The 15,136-nt window shown below is 38.5% G+C and overlaps 2 protein-coding genes across 2 annotated transcripts; one reads left to right on the plus strand and one right to left on the minus strand.

Moving 5' to 3' along the window:
• The first annotated feature begins 1,081 nt into the window (after positions 1-1,081).
• Positions 1,082-4,784, plus strand: LOC129730233 (V-type proton ATPase subunit E). The gene is made up of 6 exons (XM_055689391.1): positions 1,082-1,239; positions 1,357-1,418; positions 2,254-2,466; positions 2,520-2,651; positions 2,716-2,910; positions 2,970-4,784. The coding sequence occupies exons 2-6, from the start codon at positions 1,386-1,388 to the stop codon at positions 3,075-3,077; spliced, it is 681 nt and encodes a 226-aa protein (XP_055545366.1). The 5' UTR covers positions 1,082-1,239; positions 1,357-1,385; the 3' UTR covers positions 3,078-4,784.
• Positions 4,785-4,989: 205 nt separating this feature from the next.
• Positions 4,990-6,241, minus strand: LOC129730232 (probable 39S ribosomal protein L45, mitochondrial). Its single transcript, XM_055689390.1, has 2 exons — positions 6,067-6,241; positions 4,990-6,009 (listed from the first exon to the last, which is right to left on the minus strand). Exons 1-2 carry the CDS (start codon positions 6,112-6,114, stop codon positions 5,050-5,052), a joined length of 1,008 nt encoding a protein of 335 aa, XP_055545365.1. The 5' UTR covers positions 6,115-6,241; the 3' UTR covers positions 4,990-5,049.
• Positions 6,242-15,136: the final 8,895 nt, after the last annotated feature.

A 15,136-nucleotide genomic window follows, 5' to 3' on the forward strand; every position in this document is an offset into this window, starting at 1 on the left:
GCGGTCATTGTTATTTGTCCTTCGGCTCATCTAACCCGCAAAGTCGAAAAAAAAAACTGGGAAAAGGAACATAACGCTCACCAGCGATCATTTAGTTTTGTTCGAGTTGCTCGAAACGAAATGCTAAATGTCACCCCAGCTTTTTACGCGCCATAATGGCGGACGCTATAATGCAAAGTTCGTAATAAATTACCCACCCTTTTGACAACTCTGCTTACGTCAGTTTGTAGTCTTCATATATTTTATCGAAAGAGAAATATATATGGTAACATTTGCGTTGCCAATTTCACAGAAATCGCAAATCTGACGTAAGCAGAGAGGTTCGCATATTACGAACACGCATTATAGCGACCGCCATTAAGGTGCGTAAAAAGCTGGATACTTTTACCTTGCAGCTGTGTTTTGCTGTTCCGGACTATACCCGAAAGAAACAGTGTGTAATTTGAAAAAACCAACAACAAAATAAATGCTCTACGACACAATGGCAGCTGAGTGTAATTTTTCCGTCATTGTTATTTCCGAGCTGCAAAGCGTAATCCGGGACGGTGTGGCACCTTCGCAAAAACGGATTCGTCATTAGTTATTTTGATGACTGTGCACAGCAAGGCTGTTTTACGCCCATTAAAAAGATCACGCTTGACAGCCCCAGGAATGCCAGGTCATTTTTCCAAATGTCTTCACGTTCCAATATAAAATGTCTTCACATGTCTTCCAACCCGAGATGGCCCGTTAGGACCGACCAAAGACTGAAACAGTTACCGGCAAATAAAAAACTGTCAAGCAAAAAAAAAGAAAAAAAGACCACCTCTGCAAAATGCGATCATATCACATATTTTCTAACGTCTTTACATATTTTTGAATTTCTTCCATTTGTCTTCACAAACAAAGATGTCTACGCCGCAGGGTAAATGTTTTCCATTTGAAGAAAAGTCTTCCAATCTGGCATCGCTGGACAGCCCCATCATCTCATTTTTTGTAAATGGGGCGAATAAAACTGTCGCTAGCTCGCTACTGTCAGATTGCGAAGAGAGAGAGAGTTTTCGCTCCTTCGCTATTTCTGAGCTGGCTGTCATGTGAGATCTTTTTTCTTTCGAAATCGCCAGTTTTCCATTGATACTACGGTTTTAAGTACACCATTAGGAACCAGCAGCAAGCATTCGCTTAGTAGTGGATGAGAGCCTGAGCAGCCGACGAGTAGAGTTGTAACAGCAGCAGATTGTGAACTCCAATTTTTCTCCGGTACGGAACAGATTTATTGTACCCTTATTTCGGTGTTCGAAGGATTCCCTTTTAACAATTATATATAATTCCGGCTTCAATTGTTATAATTTCGACTTGGCAACCATATTTTCGCAGGTGAATTCGTATCATAGTACCCTGACAAAATGGCCCTAAGCGACGCAGATGTCCAGAAACAGGTGAGTAACTATCCCAGGGAACTGGTACATAGCATGAGCTAATTTCACATTTAATTCTCGATATTCATTATCTGGTTAGAGTTTTGCAGTTTATCATGAAATTTGAGTTTTTCACCCATTGTAAAGTTTGATTGAAGTGCTGAATAGAGTCAAAAGCTCGATATATAAGCGGATTTTCTTCGTAATTCGTTTTGTTCAGTGTTAAATTGATAGATTCTGATTGGACTGTACCATGTTAGACAAGAAATCCTGGAGTTTTATTGAAAAAATAAAAATTTTACATTTGCTCTTGGTCACGGGATCAACTATCATGTGAAACAATTGACAGCGCATTGAGTGTGTATGTGTATTTATTTAGAGGAATATCAAATTGCACTCTCTGGCTGCAATACTACTGTAACAGCAGTATTTTATTCGATGTTTAATTGTAGACAACAGGTGAACATTAGGCATCCAAAAAACAGATTTATGATTGGAAATCTCAAAACCAACTATTTTGAGTTAAATGTGGAGTTGAACGAGACAAGTGTCACATGACCAATACAATCGCAACTTTCAGAGTCATGTTATTGATGCCCATTTCCAATGCAGGCATTGAAATTATAGTCTGAATTATAATTCAATAATTATTCATCAAATACATAAATCATTCAATGAAATACGAAATATCCTGTTAATTTTAAAACGCAATGAATACCTAATGTTGATATTTCTTTTCTATATTTCGAGTTTTATATATGCATATAGTGTCATAAAATGGTTTGGTGTCTTCAGTCCCAATTTCTGAGAAATGATGAAAAACAAATTTAAATAATTCGACAATGTATCATTTCAGATCAAGCATATGATGGCCTTCATTGAACAGGAGGCCAACGAAAAAGCGGAAGAAATTGACGCCAAAGCCGAAGAAGAGTTCAATATCGAAAAGGGTCGTTTAGTGCAGCAACAGCGTTTAAAGATCATGGAGTACTATGAGAAAAAGGAGAAACAAGTAGAGCTGCAAAAAAAGATTCAATCCTCGAACATGCTGAATCAGGCTCGTCTAAAGGTATGTTGATTGATTTGACTTTGGTTCATTTTTTTGTACAATTCATTTTTCAGGTGCTCAAAGTACGCGATGATCACGTCGCCAACGTACTCGAGGAATGCAGACGTCGGTTGGGGGAAGTCACCCGTGACCAAGTCCGTTACGGTGAGGTTCTTTCCGCTCTCATCACTCAAGGTTTGCTTCAGGTAATCTTTCAGCCAGATTATTGTTCTTACAAGTTGCAGCAATTTTTGCGTTTCGTCATTATAGCTCATGGAAGCCAACGTGTTCGTACGAGGTCGCCAGGCCGATGCTCAGTTGATTCAGAATGTTCTACCGTCAGCGGTTGCAGCATACAAAAAAGCATCCGGTAAAGAAGTCGAAGTAAGACTCGATACGGACACATATTTACCGGCGAACACTACTGGAGGAATCGATCTGATCACTCAGTCAGGTCGCATCAAGGTATGTTTTATCTAACGTTCTTTCTAGTTCGAACCTTAACAATACGTCTTTCAATGAAGATCTCCAATACTTTGGAGTCTCGATTGGAGCTCATCGCCCAGCAGCTGGTACCAGCAATCCGTAATGCTTTGTTCGGGCTTAACGTCAACCGCAAATTCGCCGATTAAACAGTATCCACCATGCAGCAAAAAGTGTGTTTCGTCACCCCAAGCAGTTTTCCTTATTTTCATTTTTTTCTGGCCAAAGCAAACTTTCATAGGGGAAGTTCAAAACAAAGTTCAGCATGAGTTCGAGGCAATTACACGCTAAGGTCAGTTCCATCAGATTCTAAGTTTATGCTGTATTATGCCCACGAGCTGTTGTGTTTATGTAACCGAATAAAACCATACCTTCAGACGGCCGCAGAATCGACATATAACCACGCTGTATTCTACTCAAAACCTTTTACTGTTGTTCTGCGTCCTCCAAAATTCCACCATCTTTCCATCCGGAGGGGGTTCTTTTACGTTATTCGGGGGCCGTCTTTTGGTAGTGGTTTTGCTTCCATGTTATTAAAACATACATTTACAAACAAAAATATTAATCTGTTTTTGCGATTTGCTATTTGTTTATTTGATTGTATATCATTTAATAGTTTAGAAACTTGTTTTATTTCATATCGCTTTAAGAAAAATCTTGTTGTTTAGTGAAATATAAACTGGCGTTAGGGATAATTGATTTTAAGTCGCAGAATCGAAACTATAGGAATAAAATAAATATCGACGATACACATTCCTTTGGTTTTTGGTTCAGTACGGTTCAACGATAGGCTGTGTAATGGATTTCTGCCATAGTTGTTCCTACGTTCAATTATGTATGGTTCGTTTCCGCTAATTTATCCATCTATTCGGCTTGCATGAAAGAATATTATTCCATCCACGACTAACTGAGGGAATGTCAATAATTGAAAACAATTGAATCAACGTCATTTTGGTGGATTTCGAGGTTTCTAGACAGTAACGTCTAAAGTTTTCGAAGCTCATGCTACAGCATCTTGCTTCGCTTACACCAAAATTTCAACAAAAGAAACTTTGCTGAATGTTGAAGCAATAGCATGAACTATAAAAAGTTTAGTTGATACCGGTCATCTAGCTACCGTGAATTTATCAGTATCGGTGTGTGAGTTACGCAAAAAAAAACTATTTTCAGTTCATATTCGTCAACAATAAGATCTGTTGAAAAAATGTTAACCGCAAAGCACTGCAACAATCGAGCCGAATATTGGTATATATTGGCATGTTAAAAAAATCCCAATTTAACTGCGAAATTAATTTTAAGCTAACATTAGCAGGTACAGAGTATGTAAAAGATAACATGTAATTATTATATAGATATTGTTGTAATCATAATGAGTATAATAGTTAAAATATAATGCATATAAATTGATCAATAATACATCCGTAATTGAAAGTTAAAAAAAAAACTTAACAATAATAACTAGGCTATCGTTTGGGAGACGCTTTCGATGGTATCAATTAAACGACAAATATGTATATTCGTAAACACATTTTGACCCAATCATGTAGCGGATTTTTAATTTTGTTTCACTAGTGTTGCACCGGCCCACTTAGTTGGTGGGAACCATCAATCAATTTAAAATTTGTAAAACACACAATACAATAAACTGAGTTTAGTGATTCAAATGGAATTACCGTTCATAAATATGCAAGAACACCTATCTAACAACAACCCAGAACATGTTTAAACGAGCTGTATACTTTGTATTGGGAGAATGGAGAAAAACCAGTTGTGTAGCTCTGATAAACAGGACAAAAACTAATTAAAAATATAGAAAAACCACAGTGGTTCGGGGTGAGGTACCGACCATGGTGAAAGTTTAATTTGTTTTGTGTAATAGAACAGAAAAGAAAATCTTTTTTCTTGATTGAATTTCAATAAATGAATTAATTTTGTTATGTTGAGTGAATGGAACATTTTAATGACTTCCTTATTTGAGGTTGAAGATTCAGCTATAAACTTCAATTACTTAGATCATTTGGGATCAGCGAGTAAGTGCTCCAGAATGAAACAATATCTCTATTCAAATTTTACTACTTTTATTTGGTCATAAACCCATATTTGTATATATAACCGGATTTTTTATGCTGTTACTGTAGCTCCAATTTTGTCTCCTGCACCAGCAGCCGTTACCTCTTTACTGTCTTCAGATTTAGCCGGCTCGGGTGGAGCGTCATCTACACGGTATGTTATGTAAGCCGGTGATTTCGGTGGCATCCAATCCGGAACAATTTTTTCGTGCAGGCGCCAAACTCCGTATTCATTGGACAGGTGTTTCTCGAACACCACGTATTCAAGGCAATCTTTTACTAAGACTTCACTTCCATGCATCAGCCGTCCAAAGCGGTCATAGATGGCAAGCATTTGCTGTGTATGGAAGCGAACCGTAATTTGAGCGAATAGATTTTCTTTGGAAATCACATCCGTAACACGTGCATGTACAACTCGTGGTGGCTCCAACGATTGCAGGAATTTCCAGTGAATTGTTTTATCTGCTACATTATGCATTAATTCTGGATATGCTCGCTCAGTTACTAGCTCGCGAAGTTTGTATTTATTTTTTTCTGCCAATGTGTTGTGTGCATTAATATAAATATCTTGAGCTAGTGCCGCAAACTCTGATGTTTCAAAATCATCATCGTAATTACGAATCTTCCGAATAGCCATCATGGATTTTGTTTTCTTTTCTAGCAGCTCAAACTTTTGCTTAGCCCCCTCTTTTGAAATCGCCGATATTTTACCGTCCCCTTCTGGCGGAACATACGGCTCGAATACACCACCTGTACAGCTAATATGGAAAGGTCGCTCCAGCCATGGCCTAGGAGGTAATAAACCACGTTCTTTCATTCTTGTTTTCATTTGCTCATTACTTAAATCCTCTGCGCGTTCATTCAAATTAGGTATATCCACCTTGACATATTTGGCTTTACGCAATCGCTTCCATTTCGGATCCCAATGTTTGGTACGGCGATGACGTACTTGCTGTTGCTGTAAAGCAAGCATGTTCTGCAGTCCCGGCACTAGCAAACCCGTTTGTGGAAGCTACAAGATTCAACATTGCGATAGATTTCAGTGCAAAGTAATTGTCATGTAGAATACCTGCAGTAATTTGAATCCTATGCGATGAATAGAGGCCATTGAAGCCATGATTATTGTTTGCAATTGCAGGACGAGTTAAGTTTGATCAAAAACACTAGCTTCTTATAGGATTTTATTTTGACAGAAAAGCAATGTCAATTGTCAACAACTGCGGAATTCGTGTATTGAACCGGTTGAACTATCCAGCTTTCCACAAGCGGTAATAAAGGATAGTGCACGCAGCCCATTTTGACGTTTTCTGTAGGTCGGGTAACTTCAACAAACAATGGGCGTTTTGTTATTTAAATTTCGTCGTGAACATGCACGGATCAAAATAAACAAAACTGTTTACTAAAGTTGCTATGCTACGTTGCAAAATTTATATGTTTTTCACTTCGTTACTGCCAGGAGGATGGCAACATGCTATCTCTTTTATGAAAAATGAGTGAAGAGTCTTCCCGACTAAAGTGAAAAGTATATGGAACTATATGGGTAAGTATATGGGCGCCTGCCTCGGGGCTTTATTTTGAATAGACCATTTCACGAACTAACAGGTGTCACGGATCCTGCTGATATTGATGCTGCTTTTACGTGCGTTATGTCAGCGGTTCCGATATTCATTCATGAATTGAGTTCACAAACGTCTCGTAAAATGGTCTATAAAGCTTCGATGTGTTGCCTACTGTCAAACGTGTAGAGTTTAGATAGGGCTGCCATCCCCTTGGTTACTGCGAGCGATTGAAAATCACCCGACCTACAGAAAACGTCAAAATGGATTGCGTGCTCTGTCTTCCATTACCGCTCATGGAAAGCTGGATTGCCATATTTTTTGTACTTCAAAGTACGAAAGAAAAGTGTGAAATTGACTGTCAGAGGGGGGTTTGTATTGAGGGGTTAGGTATATTTATTTTCAGGTGCCATTCTACCAAAACTTGAAGTTTGATATGTCGCAAGCCAAGTTTCAGAACCATTGTGCATATGGTCAGGTTCAGATTTTTGCTTTATCCTCGGCAAGAATGGAAAACTTGGCTGTAGAGCGTGCTCATAGCAGTAATTAGGAAGTTCTGATGGTACGCTTAATTTTAAATGATGCGCCGATAATTCTTGATTCTTCCGGAAAGTTCATGTTTGAGTACTAAATATTCGTACACATTATTATCATTTTTCGGATGGCAGCACCGTACAGTCGTAAACATGGATACTGAAAAAATGTTTCACCATTCAGCAATCATGTATTGGCCGTGTCGTCAGTTGATTTTGACGTTAAGTATACATCATATTAACAGTGTATAAATTAGTTCAACTTTTGCTCACGCGCAGCGACAATCATGTCCGATGAATTCTGCAAGAGTCAGCTATCTTGTTCCAGTCATCTTTGGTTTTACTTGGAAAATGCAGCTCTTTCAGATGATATAAAAAACTGGTATAGCTAAACAACCTAAGAGCTAGACACCTTTATTTTCATGAAAAATATTTCGATGGTACTCGATATCAGTAGATATATTTTGATATTGATCGTTTATCTGTCAATTGACAACACTCTTACGATAGTATAACGTCAATGAGCCATGGTATTTATAGCGGGGTGCCTAAAACTGCAACGATAAATTCTTCGTAATATCGAATATTGGAAATATTTCGCAGTATTGTCGTCGCAGCACTAAATCGAAGTCGCGACTAGAGTTGTGAGCGACTTTTCGCTGCGACTTTACTGTCAAAGTCAAAATAAACTGCATTTCGTTTTCTTCGTTTTCTTTGTTATTCAACATAGGAAGGAGTGCCAATTTTTATTTAAGAAAATAAATAATTAGTGTTGGAGTTAGTTTATGAGCAATTGATAACAATATACTAAATAATGTTCGCCGAAAACATGCAAGTTCCAATACAGTATATCATGCGTTGTATGGGTACTTCTTTTTTGGGAATTCGAAGAAAAGATTTGGCACGAATATACAACAAGGCATTTTCAACCATTTGTGAATGGATATCGAAGTACGAGAAAGATGGATTTTATTCACGTAAACAGCGCCAGCAAGTTTATAAAAAGTTTGGAACAGAAAAGCGTTCCTGGATTATTCAACTGTACCGAAGAGATCTAATTCTGTTCCTTGACGAGGCTAAGGAGAAATTTCAGCTCCATTTTCACCAAAGCATCAGCGTTTCATCTATTTGTGTAATTTTACACGAATCTGAATTTTCATGGAAATTTATTGAACGGAGAGCCATACAGATTCGTGATTGTGAAATCATTCGGTTTGTAAAGGAAATGATGTCTATTCCTTGGGACATCCACAACCTTGTTTTTCTCGATGAGGTAGCTTTCGATAACCGCGATATGCTAAGGAGAAAGGGGTACGGAGTTGTCGGAAAAATATAATAAATATAAATTATTTCAAATCTGATCCAGCGAAAACAATTTTTAAACATTGTGGTTATAAGGCAGGAGGGACTTTTCTACCTGAAAAAGGCCTTAGCCAAGATCATAAGACGATGGACTTTCATATTATTTCTAAATGTAATCGAATTAAAAGAGAAAGAAAATCTAGTGTAATTAGTTGAATAAACAGACAAAAAAGCATTAGACATATGAAATCTTTTATTTTTATCTCAGAAACAATGAATCAATTCACTCGTTTTTCAGATAATTTGGTAAGCATTTTTATAACACAAACACTCACATTCATAAAAAACATATACACGCATTCATACATACACACACAAACACACACACATTTGTACATACACACAATCATACATACACACATACACACATTCATTCATACACACATTCATACATACACACATTCATGCATACACACATTCATACATACACACATTTATTCGTAACCAATATATTTAATTTTTTTAATTTTTTGCAATACAAAGGCTTCTCAAACGTTGTCTATGTCTTCGCAATCTGCTACTCTAGATGACAAAACTTGACTGAGTTCACTCTCCTGGGGTTGCAAGGACGTTTCCATCGTTGTAAATAGTTCGGACCCAGCTGCTCCTCTTTCTCTCATTGCACTCAGTCTACCAGCGACCGATTGTAGTATGTTCAAAGCCAAATTTACATCAGTTTCTATTTTAGATATTTCATTCATCCATCCGTCATTCACAACGTTAGCCACTATCATTCCTCGATGCATCGCCTGCAGCCTTGCCGATTCCGACACTGCAGCCCATCTGAAGTACTTTGCCAATTCCAATGGGGGTGAAGCAGCTCTTTTTAACTGTTCTTACTTATGTGCTGATGCAGAACTAAAAAAGTTTGCCCATAGTAACCAGGAACTGTAATGCACTTCAATGTCCGGGTGATTCGTGCGCAGTTCTTCGGCAAGCGCATCATCATCTCGAGTTGAATGAGCTCCCGAGCGATCCGGAATTTCCGGTGTTATTAGTGTACGTAACAAACTTTGATATTCTGCGTTTGTTTCTCCATTTACTGAGTACACATAAACAAACACTTTCATCGACCGATCTCGCCATGATTGGAGTTTCCGATGTGTAATAGCAGACACAGCATAAATTTTTTTTTCGTTTGATCCTGTAGTGTAATGAAATTGTTCATATCGTTGAAATCAGGTCGTTCTTTTTCACACCATCGCGGGACATTGTCAGTAAATACAACTTTTCGGTTGATTCGCGGCATCGCAATATCCCAGATGCAGTGTAAAATATCTTCTAAAGTATTTCCAGAAACATCTTTGGTGACAAAATATTTTGGGCGCTGCTGATTCCTGAATTGCTTTAGACAAAAAGTTGCCTCAAAATTAAACAGATGATCTGAAGAGGCTCCATTTGGGTATACGTAATCTGATTGAACACAATTCTGATTCGTATCATTGTCAGTCAAATCAGTTTCACCGAAATTAACTACTTCGTCCAAGAAGTCAATGTTTTCGTATTCTGCACCAACTTGTGAGCTGTAAATCGACATTGAATCGTTATTGATTAAATAAAAAGAAAGATATTCATTTACCTGTCCATTTTTTGTATCTCATCAGCAAAATTAAACGTTTTCCTTTTCGAACATGCTTGAACAAAATGCAAACAAAAACAATCATTGTACACTGAAAAGAAAGTGAAACTCGTTTTGAGGTTGTTATTGTTAAGTTGAACTCTACTTGAATATTGATAATATCTAAATCTGAAAGAATTTTAATTCCACTTTTAATTTCAACACCTAATAAATATGCACAAATGCATTAAATTAAATTTTTTTGTATAGCGTTAAATTAATACCATTTCTTGTTGATCCATATCGACTAACATTTTCTTCAGTGTGTAAATAACGTCGCAGGTCAAACGTCAGTTAGTAAACGTGCACGTTTTTTAAATTTTATTCAAATAGACAATATATCAATCCAGCTTTTTTTTTAAAAATGAGTAATGTCGTACTCAAATTTTGAGTAATAATGACTCATTTTAAAGACGCCTAGTGTTACTCAGTTTTGAGTATTTGTGGAGTTACTCAATTTAAGAGTTGTTCCACTTTTTACGAAAATGCGTCAAATGTTACTCATTTTAGAGTTATTATTTACGAGCGTGTATGTAAGTTTGAAGTCTTCATACATTTCATCAAAAGAAAAATATATCTGGCAACATTTGTGTTGCCAATTTTTCAGAAATCTCAAATCTGACGTTAACAGAGAGGTTCGCATATTACGAACACGCAGCCCTTTTTGACGTTTTCTGTCCAGCTTTCCACGAGCGGTAATGGCGGACAGTGCACGCAGCCCTTTTTGACGTTTTCTGTAGGTCAGGGAATTTTCAATCGCAGTAACGGAGTAGAAAATATCACAACATCGTAACGTAGCGTAGCAAATTCAACAAACAATGGGCGCTTTGTTATTTTAATTTTGTCGTGCGCATGCGCGGATCATAATAAACAAAACTGTTTATTAAAGTTGCTATGCTAAAAATTGCAAAAAGTTTATGTTTTTCACTCTGCGATTGAAAATTACCAGACCTACAGGAAACGTCAAAATAGGCTGCGTGCACTGTCCGCCATTACCGCTTGTGGAAAGCTGGGTAGGTCAGGGAATTTTCAATCGCAGTAATGGAGTAGAAAATATCACAACATCGTAACGTAGCGTAGCAACTTCAACAAACAATCGGCGTTTTGTTATTTTAATTTCGTCGTGCGCATGCGCGGATCATAATAAAAAAAACTGTTTATTAAAGTTGCTATGCTACACTGCAAAAATTTTATGTTTTTCACTCCGTTACTGCGATTGAAAAAATACAAAAAACGTCAAAATGGGCTGCGTGCAATGTCCGCCATTACCGCTTGTGGAAAGCTGGATAGCGACCGCCTGTCTTGTCCCAAGTAAACAACCCAATCCAGCTTTTTACGCACCATAATGGCGGTCGCTATAATGCGTGTTCGTAATATGCGAACCTCTCTGCTTACGTCAGATTTGCGATTTCTGAAAAATTGGCAACACAAATGTTGCCAGATATATTTTTCTTTTGATAAATTGTATGAAGACTGCAAACTGACGTAAGCAGAGTTGTTAAAAGGGTGGGTAATTTATTACAAACTTTGCATTATAGCATCCGCCATTATGGCGCGTAAAAAGCTGGATTGCGAATCTAGCAACATTTTCACAGCTTAAAGAGTGCAATTTTCTGAGCAAAGCGTGAATTTTAAAGAATGTTTATCGTTTTTCTTCGATTTTTAATTGAAGAATAAAAATCACAGGAGGGTTGTGTGCAAAGCCACGACCGCGAGGTTGAAGTAGAATACTTTTACACAGCTACGGCTGCACATTAACCTACGGCCGGGCGAAACGGTTCACGCCGCTTTTCACGTTTAGCCTGGCAGAGGCCTAATGTGCACGGCCAACACAATAGAAAGGTGTTTTCACATTGAAAATTAGACACGGCTTTACTGGAGTAAGTGTTGGCAAATGCATCTACCGCTAATACCGCCGCTATCGTACGAAAGCGCTTCGTTTCAAGTGGGGAATAATATCAACAACGAAAAATGACGCGCGTCTAAGCACACCCGAACTGTTTCGCCATGCCGCTTCCATTTACTTCCTTATAACATCCGCCTCATGGAAGTACCGGCTGCACCTACCGCTGAGGCTGTTACCATACTGCTACTGGTACCCAAAACTATTAACTCTTCAAATTAAGTGTTTTATTTGTCCTCAAAAGAACAATTGTTCAATTCCATATCGGATATAATACAATCGCAGCTCTGTAATATTACTGACAGTAATATTCTTTTGAACAAAATGATCCAACTTTTCCATTAGAGGAAGTGCCGGCTGATGTACGGCAAAAATCTTGCCCGATCGCTCGCGTTGGCGTTCGTTCTCAGGCAACGTGATTTGTTTAATTTGAAGGCAGCCATAGGCGCAACCCGCTGATATATTCTGTTACCGCTGAGTGCTGATATCTGCTGCTGCTGCTGTCAACGTTGTGGACGGTCCATCCAGCTCACCTTCCGACTAATGAATGTAGCTAGTTTTCCCAGAAACACTCTTTTATAGCCGAAGGGTGCTACGTAATAGGCCACGCCCTATCAGTTCAGTTGTTCCATTCACTAATGTTCTTCAGACAAATTATTCCACAATTCGCATTTGATTTTTGTATCCAGCGAATAAACACCGATGGTGCTCTCACACACGCAACGGTTTTAACCCGTATCTTATTGCGGTTTGTAACATCAAGCGATTTCGTTTGCTCGTTGTTGCGTGTTGCATCATGTTGCAACTTGGCAGCTGGGAGACGACGAAATTCTGTTTATGCTGATTGATTGAATCGACTTCATATTAGCTCTGCACATTCGAACTAACTGCTTTTGTGAATGCGTTCTAACAGGGCAGTTTATTATTCAATGTCGGTTATGCTGATCGCAGCCTTTGCACTGCCCTTACAGCGGGGGGTTTACTAAATAAAGTAAAAATTAGACAACTACAACAGAATTTGATTGCATCCCGCACAGAATGTCTGCTTGTGTTGATGTCAGAAAATTATTAACCTTCAATTAATTTTTTATTTGCCTTGAAAAAAAGCATTTTGCGGTTCAAAATCGGTTGCTAATTACAACCTTTGAGCTGCCCTAACATTGAGGGAATTAAGATACACGGACAACATGCACTGTGGAAGCTACTTTACATTCAGTAAATTCGACGGGTGCGACAGATTTAAATTGCTAGGATGCAACACAGAATGCTTGCTTGCGTTAACAAAAATTATTAACTTTCAATGACTTGTTTATTTGCATTTTGATTTCCAAAATTGGATTTCCTGATGCCAATCTTCATGCTGCCCCAACACGGGGGGAATAATGGCTGTCTGGCGACACACGCTGAGAAAAACCGCGCTGCTCCTGAGACGTGGTGACCAACCACAGGGCTAGTGCTGCTGCTTAGGAAGGACGACTGCTGTTGTCGCTGTCTAGAACTATTATGAGCGGCTGAAACAGGCTCTTATATAGGCCAAATAGCATGTTTTCAATTGCAAGGTATATGATCCTGTCGACCGTGCTTGGGAAGCAAGCATATAACGACCAATCAGAGGTCGAATTTTTCGTTTTGACAAGGCTTGACTATTTTCAATAGTACAATAGTGTGAATAATAAAATTACAATTATCTTATTTTGGGAAGAATCTTAGAAGATTTTCCAATCTATTGCTGCAAGAACGAAGGAAATCCATCGAATACTAACCGATTTATTAGCATTTGAAATTGGACATATTTTTCACTTTTTTCGGTTTTAGATTTTCATTTCACATCCCTATGTAGCCGAACTTCCTGAGAGAAGTATTCTACTTCAAAAACTGCACGAAATGCCTTGTATAACAGTACACAAGCATCATTTAAGACATTTGAAGCAGCTTTTTATTTTTCATTTGAAAATCACGTTTTGCTCAGGAAACACGGCTTATTCAGATGATATCCAGCTTTTTACGCACCATAATGGCGGGTGCTATAATGCGCGTTCGTAATTTGTGAACCTCTCTGCTTGCGTCAGATTCGTGATTTCTGCAGTTTTGGTAATTAATGTTGCCAGATTTATTGTTTTCCTTGCGAAATACATGAAGAGTCAAACCACAGACAGACGTCCAAGTAGCGAACCTATACATTAGAGAAATGACAAGACACTCACCGTTAAGGCAACAGTCAACATCAAAACGGATAACGGCAATGCAAAATGATACAACTCGCCCGTTTTGATGTTGACAGTTGCCTTAACGGTGAGTGTCTCGGCGTCTCTCTGGTGTATAGGCTGACTACGTCCAAGCAAGAACAACATTGATCAAAATTTCCGTGTGAATTTTCAAAGTAAATTGCGTTATAAATCACTTGTACACTAGCGCCGCCTGGTGACCATATCGCTACAATACATTTTTTTCGCTGGTGTACGAGGCTGGCGGTACTGGTAGCGCTATCTGGTTACGGATTGCTACTACAAAAAACTTTACACAAGTTTGGAACTCAGCTTGGACGTCTGTCTGCGATCAAACTGACGTAAGCAGAGTTGTCAAAAGGGTAGGTAACATATTACGAATTTTCCATTATAGCGTCCGCCATTATGGCGCGTAAAGAGCTGGATATAAAATTATATCAAAAACATCATATCAAGAAGACTGGGAACTCTGCCTGAGATTGAGCGACAGTTTTGGCAGTGCAGTCTGTAGAGTAAAAGTGGAACTGACGTATGCTAGTGTGTGTGCTGGCGATGCGAGCGCAAGCCGAACGCACAGACAGGACCACCACATACGCACACTCTGTCTTCGCAGCGATGTAATTACCAGCACTTTCATAGCAAACTTCCACCTTCAATAGAAGGAGTGCGCTGTTTGATTTGACGCTTGTCATTTATATGGGGTCGATCCAGAGATGCCAGTCTTCTTGATATGATGTTTTTGATTATATCCTGCTTTTCACGAGCGGTGATGAAGGACAGTGCACGCAGCCCATTTTGACGTTTTCTGTAGGTCGGGTAATTTTCAATCGCAGTAATGGGAGAAAAAAATATAAATTTTGCTACGTCAAAATGGGCTGCGTGGACTATCCGCCATTACCGCTCGTAAAAAGCTGGATAGATGTGACGTACCGTACGGATTGG

This window comes from Wyeomyia smithii, chromosome 3 (assembly GCF_029784165.1).
Source record: "Wyeomyia smithii strain HCP4-BCI-WySm-NY-G18 chromosome 3, ASM2978416v1, whole genome shotgun sequence".
Taxonomy (NCBI): domain Eukaryota; kingdom Metazoa; phylum Arthropoda; class Insecta; order Diptera; family Culicidae; genus Wyeomyia; species Wyeomyia smithii.